Raw genomic sequence first — 6,086 nt, forward strand, 5'->3', positions numbered from 1 at the left:
AATTAAGTAGGGTTGGTTAGATGACTATGATGATGACGAGTATGAGTTGTTATTATGATAACGAGTAGAAGTTGTTAGATGACTATGATGATGATGATGAGTATGAGTTGTTATTATGATAACGAGTAGAAGTTGTTAGATGACTATGATGATGAGTATGACTTGTTATTATGATAACGATGAAGAGTTATTATTAATGATGATGATGCTTAGTTGTTATATCATTATGAGCATGATCGGTTATTATATAAATCAGTGGGTGATATAGACATGGATTAAATTCAAGTGGAGGCAACATGGATGATCACTTGAATTTAATCCATGTGTATTTCACCCACTAAAATAATAACTCATCATGATCATAAAATCATATGATGAGACTACTATAAACCAGTACAAATATAGCGGCAATATGGAAAAAATAGCTAACTTTACCAGTAACGCTGGTAGCCCATCAGACGCTACTGATAGGGAGGTGTAGTAGTAGCGCGGGGTGAAAAAAGACGTTGCTGCTAGGAAGGTGTAGTAGTAGCAGCGCTCAGAGGGAAAACACGCTACTGCTATGCAGGATAGTAGTAGCGCGCCACAACCCACGGTACTGCTGAACATTAGTTGTAGCCCCCTCCCCCAACAACTACACCCCCAACCCGCGCTACTACTAGCTTTTCCCTAGTAGTGAAAGGGACTGTCATCCCTGATCCATGAATAGCAACCACCATACCAACACCGAGCAGCCGGAGAATGGTCCCACCGCTTTCTCGGAGCTATCCGGACTTTGCCGGAGGGCGCCTCAGGCAAGGGCGGGACGCGGGGGAAGGAAGGTGCGGTGGAGGAGGAAGAGGTGTCGGCGAAGGAGGGATCCGGCGGCAGCGCTAGATCGCGATCACAGTCCCTTCTGGCCGGAGCGAGTCGTGTCGCCTGACGACGTGATGATGGCCGTCTCAGCAAAGGAGACGACAAAGGATGGTTTGGAGGCAATACAGCCTGTGAGTTGGCGAAGAGCGAATCATGAAGGCACGAGCACAAGTGCTCAAACGGCTGCTTAACCAGCTGCAGATGAAGGACTCGAAAACCGTCAACGAGTACTGCATGAATGCCACATCGCTAGTGGGTGAGACTGTGCTCTCGGCATCAAGGTCAATGACAGTGACATTGTCAAAAAGCTGTTCAGTTCGGTACCTGACCGGTTCCTAGTATTATTCAGAGGATCGAACAGTTCGGCCATGCTGCGAGCCGGGAACGAGCACACCGCTGGGCTATTTACTACCACATCGCGAGCTTCGGAGCCAACTTCGCTGCTTAAATGCGCTGGTGCTGACCCGGTCGTCACCAACGATGCGGTCACGAGTCAGTTAGCGCTGACCTAACGGGTCTGCGGAGGTAAAAGGCCGACGTATAGCCATTGGGCATAGCTTGATGCTGTACGATCGTCAGATCCGTGTAGACGTATACCGTCGGTCTTTTTGAATTTTTCCGGACTTGTTTTTACATCCATCTTAAATAAATTTTATTTGTTTTCTTTATTTCATCCATCTTAGATTGTTTCAATTGTTTTTCCTCTTGCTTCCTAATTGCACAGATCCTTTTTTATCCATATCAGATTATTTCATAATTTTTATTCCATCCATATTAGATTATTTCAATTTTCTTTTTTTCCAGGCTTTCCAATTGCGGAGATCTTTTTCATTCACCACAGATGATTTTTATTTTATTATTTCATCCATCCTAGATGATTCCATTTTTTTTATTCTCTCGCTTCGCAATTGCACAGATCCAACGATGTTTTTACATCCATCTTAGGTGATTTTGATTACTTTTCATTTATTTCATCCATCCCAGACTACTCATTTATTTCTTCTTCTTTTTTCTCCCTTCCCAACTACTCAAATTATTTTCGTCCATCTCAGATGATTTCATTTTTTTTATTCCATCCATCCCAGACGATTTCAATTTTTTCTTTTTTTCTCTTACTTCCCAACCATGCTAATCCTTTTGATACATACCTTTTTTTTTATTTCATCCATCCATAATGATTTCAATTTTTATTGTTTTTTCTCTCGTGTACCTTTTCTTCAATGCCAGTGCCATGCTTAAATGGGAGCATGTTACCCATCAATATGATCTTCGCTGCTAATTAATCTTTGCATTAATATTTTAATTGAATAAATGCTGATGATACTTCAAGAAATTTTGCTGAACCAAACAAGCAGTGCAGCTGCAATTGAACTATAAGAAGGCACTTCATTTTTTCTTATGGAAAATCATGGCCAAAATGTCCAAGGTCTAAAACCCTGACCAAGTTAGGCACGCTACCTAGTTAAATTAGGCTTGGAGTACAGTGCAACAACCCCAGTGAAGCCAATAAGACGAGTTGAGCTTAACACTCATAACCCAGTGACAAAGACCTTTGTGTCATCGTCGCCACCATTTACCTGATCATGGTTACCATGGTATAATTACTGTCGACCATTGACCATTTAGGGTCATGGTCGCCAAGGCAACAACACCGGGAGAAACAACATCGGCGCCACTGCCGTTGGCCGATCCATATGGTACGTGCCAGCAGACGGCTGTTGGCTGATCACGGCGCGTCGGTCTTGTGCCAAGATGCGCCATAGATCATGTTCTCAACAGCATGTAGCACAACCATAGGGTTGTTGCAGGTGTTCATCCGATGCCCTCCCACCCCGCAGATTGAGCATTTCGCTTCCTTCTTTGTCTTCCGAGGGAGGTCACCCCTCTGCGGACATGTGGTACTCTTGTGCCCTGGCTGACGGCATATCCTGCAGAAGCGTGTTGGCTTGCTCGTATCGCATGCTCCAGCAGCAGCTGGGTGTGTCACTATCTTACGTTTCTTGCTCTTCGCAGCACGGACATAATATGGAGGTTTGTCCCTGCTGCTCGTTGGCCAGCCTGCCTTCTGTGTATGCTCTGGAGCCATCAAACTGAGTAAATTACCGACTGCACTACCATCTGGGTCACTCCCATACACAATCTGTGGTGCTTGCCCCACACTCACCTCTCTAGCTTTCTCCTTGTTTGCCTGAATCACGTCGTCTAAACCCATCCCGTCGCGCACAGCAGCCATAGGTGTCAGTTTATGGATTGCTTCCTTCAGGAGTTCCATCGCACACTCATACGCACTTGTGTTTGCCTCACCGAGTCTGACAACCTCTAGGGCATGGGTGTACAGATTTGAATGTCTGAATGTTATGGGGTTAACTGATATCTGATCCTTCTGAAGGTATGCCAAGTGTTGTGGTAGTACATCCCTCGCATCTTTTGTCCATCGTTTGAGTATGTGCTTTGCTGGTATATGGTCTATACCCAAGAAATCAAGGACCTGCAAACAAAAAGGTATTTGTTCATCAGGTATGGCTTTCAAATGGCGCAGAAGCTAGTGCCCCGCTCATCGCAATCTATTGGTACCTTAACTGCGTGGCAGCACAGCAACCCTGTGTGCTCGAAGTTACCACATTCGCATGTAAGCTCTTCGCCTTGGTCCACAACTTCCACCACGTACAACGCCCTGCACCATTTGTCATGCTTCTCTGGGTGGTATCGGTGTACATAGTATTTTGCACCTTTTTCGACCTCCTCCACTTTGTATTGTCCTGCTTCATACAGGATCTCGCCGAATTTTTCGAACATAGCGAGGGTGTAGATGTTCTAGCGTGGAACTCCAACGGGGTGTTCATCTTAATCACGGGAGATGTCTGTGTTCATGGAATGCACATGTTATTCAATACTGTGTGCAGGGGTCAGATGGGGCGTAAATTATGCATACATAAATATACGTACTGTCTTTGTACGCCATTCTTCATAGTTCTCGCTTGCTTCCCGATCAAAAAGAAGCCTCATGTATTTCCATAAAAATAAATGCATGGGGCAGCTTGCCGGGACATATTCCTTGAGCATATGGTTGGCACTCTTGCTGCATGGTGTGCTTGTCATTTTTGCACAAAAATTACCCTTGAAGTATGGTTTCGCCCACTTTGTCCTCACTTCATATATCTGTGTGAGGTAAGGGTGTTTTTGCAGTCCATGTGTCTCAGTCAGCACTGCCCATGCAGTTTCAAACTCATCGACTATAAGCATGTGATGCACGATTTTGTGGAAGTTTGATCTAAACTTGCTCCGTTTTGCATAATATGGACCAAGAGATTCCTTTGCCTTCTTAAGAATATGCCATTTGCACCATAGGTTGGTTGTGTGGGGCAACACCTTTTGTAATGCAACTTCCATAGCCCTGCTCTGATCTGCCAAGATAAGATGATTTTTTGTTATGAATCAGCACACTGCAAACGGAAGTTTCTAGAGATATGAAACGAGAAGACAAAGCGTGGGAGTCAGTGGGGCCATTCACCTGTCAGCAAGGTTTGGGGATGCTTGCCACCCATCATGCGGATAAATTCACTAAATACCCACTCAAATGTTTCCCCTGTCTCATCCCTGATAAGCACCCCGCCAAAGATAATGCTTTGGAAGTGGTTGTTCACTCCCACAAATAGTCCAAACGGCATATCGTACAGGTTTGCGCGGTATGATATATCAAATGTTATTGCATCTCCGAAGTAACGGTATTGCATCCTGCTGGCTTCAGTTGACCAAAGCACATTCTGGACTATCACTGTCAGATTGTACTCTGTAGTACAATCGAGCATCTTTTGAACGCAATTCCGCGAGAACCTCCATTGTCTTCCGGACATCATCATCCACTTGATCCCGGCTGATTTCACCACACAGCCCCCTCAACGCCTGCTTGGTGAAAGGCACTTTGCTCATCGAACCAAAGAAACTACCAATTATGTTGTACAGTTCACCGATGCTAACATTATTCTCTCGGAGCTGATTGACAAGATCTCTTGTATATATATATCTATATGCCCGTGCGAAGGCCAGTGTACCTTTTCCCCGCAGTTATCTGTAAGGGAGTGGTTGTGTGATGGCCTGTGCTCGCTTATGTGCCAGCCACCATCACTCGACCGCAGCAAACGTATCATTGCAGGGCACTTACAGCGGCATGACTGTTTACTATTCATTTTCGGCTTGCCCTGAAATGGTAACGACAAGGTCAGAAATTTATACTGTAGTACGGCAGATGTTTTCGATGTGACACTGAATCGAAGTAATACCCACCGAGCGCCCGCACACTATCTCCTGCATACATTTTGTTCTCCCGACGTTCAGCCTGGTCTTCCCGTACCTTATTCCGAATCCAACCTCCCACGAATACAGATTGTAGTAGTCATATGCCTCTCCCAGTGAATCGAAGCTGGTTCCGGCTTCAGGCAGCACGACAGTGTCCGTTTTCTTCTCCGCGTATCGCCTCAATGATTTCTCGAGGGCGCATACTCTACCGGCACAGGGTGGAAGTTCAGTAGGTGCATGACCGACAGGAACCCTGCATCATTCATAACGGATTAACCCCATAATTATACAAGAGGATGGCCATTTTTCTGACGCTTCAAAGGATTGATGTAATTCCGTTCAGCAAAGTTTTGCTGAAGGCTACACAAACTGACACAGAAATTGCATGTGAACACTTGAGGTAAAACAGCATGTGATTCGATTACCACTTGGTCCACGCCGGCGCTTGAAGGTCATCCGAGTCCGGCGGCGCCGACAGGCTTAAGCCGTCGCCGCCGCTGTCCGGGTTTACTTGGAGTGTGAGCAGTGTGAGCGCATCTCCAATGCTGGGTTCAGAAGCCGTCTCCATCAGATTTGGACCTGGCTCGCCGGCCGGTGCGCTGCCGCCGCCGCCTTCAAGATCCGGTAAAGGGAACCTGCGGTGGCGACAACGCACGCTTAAGCTCAACCACAGAACGGAAAGGGATGCCAGCAAGAAACCATACCTGTCCACCGGATCTGACAGGAACTCGAATCCATCCCCGCCGGCCTCCGCCGTCGCCATGGCTTCTCCTCCCTTCCGCCGCGCGCCGCAGAGGACTCAAGTGAGGATTTTACCTTCTTGCCCCCAGCATTTGTACTGTGGGCCCGCGGTGTCCTATGTCCTTATCTGTTCCGTGCACCGTATATGTCACTTACTATACTAACAGAACATATGGACACGTTGTCCTTTTTTC

At 46.3% G+C, this 6,086-nt stretch overlaps 1 protein-coding gene across 1 annotated transcript; it reads right to left on the bottom strand.

Moving 5' to 3' along the window:
• Nucleotides 1–1,539: 1,539 nt before the first annotated feature.
• On the bottom strand, nt 1,540–5,108 carry LOC109777494 (protein FAR1-RELATED SEQUENCE 4). The gene is made up of 4 exons (XM_040395197.3): nt 4,367–5,108; nt 3,802–4,259; nt 3,430–3,716; nt 1,540–3,343 (listed from the first exon to the last, which is right to left on the bottom strand). The coding sequence occupies exons 3-4, from the start codon at nt 3,649–3,651 to the stop codon at nt 2,582–2,584; spliced, it is 984 nt and encodes a 327-aa protein (XP_040251131.2). The 5' UTR covers nt 3,652–3,716; nt 3,802–4,259; nt 4,367–5,108; the 3' UTR covers nt 1,540–2,581.
• Between the last annotated feature and the right edge of the window lie 978 nt (nt 5,109–6,086).

Source organism: Aegilops tauschii, chromosome 7 (assembly GCF_002575655.3).
Source record: "Aegilops tauschii subsp. strangulata cultivar AL8/78 chromosome 7, Aet v6.0, whole genome shotgun sequence".
NCBI classification, from domain to species: Eukaryota; Viridiplantae; Streptophyta; class Magnoliopsida; order Poales; family Poaceae; genus Aegilops; species Aegilops tauschii.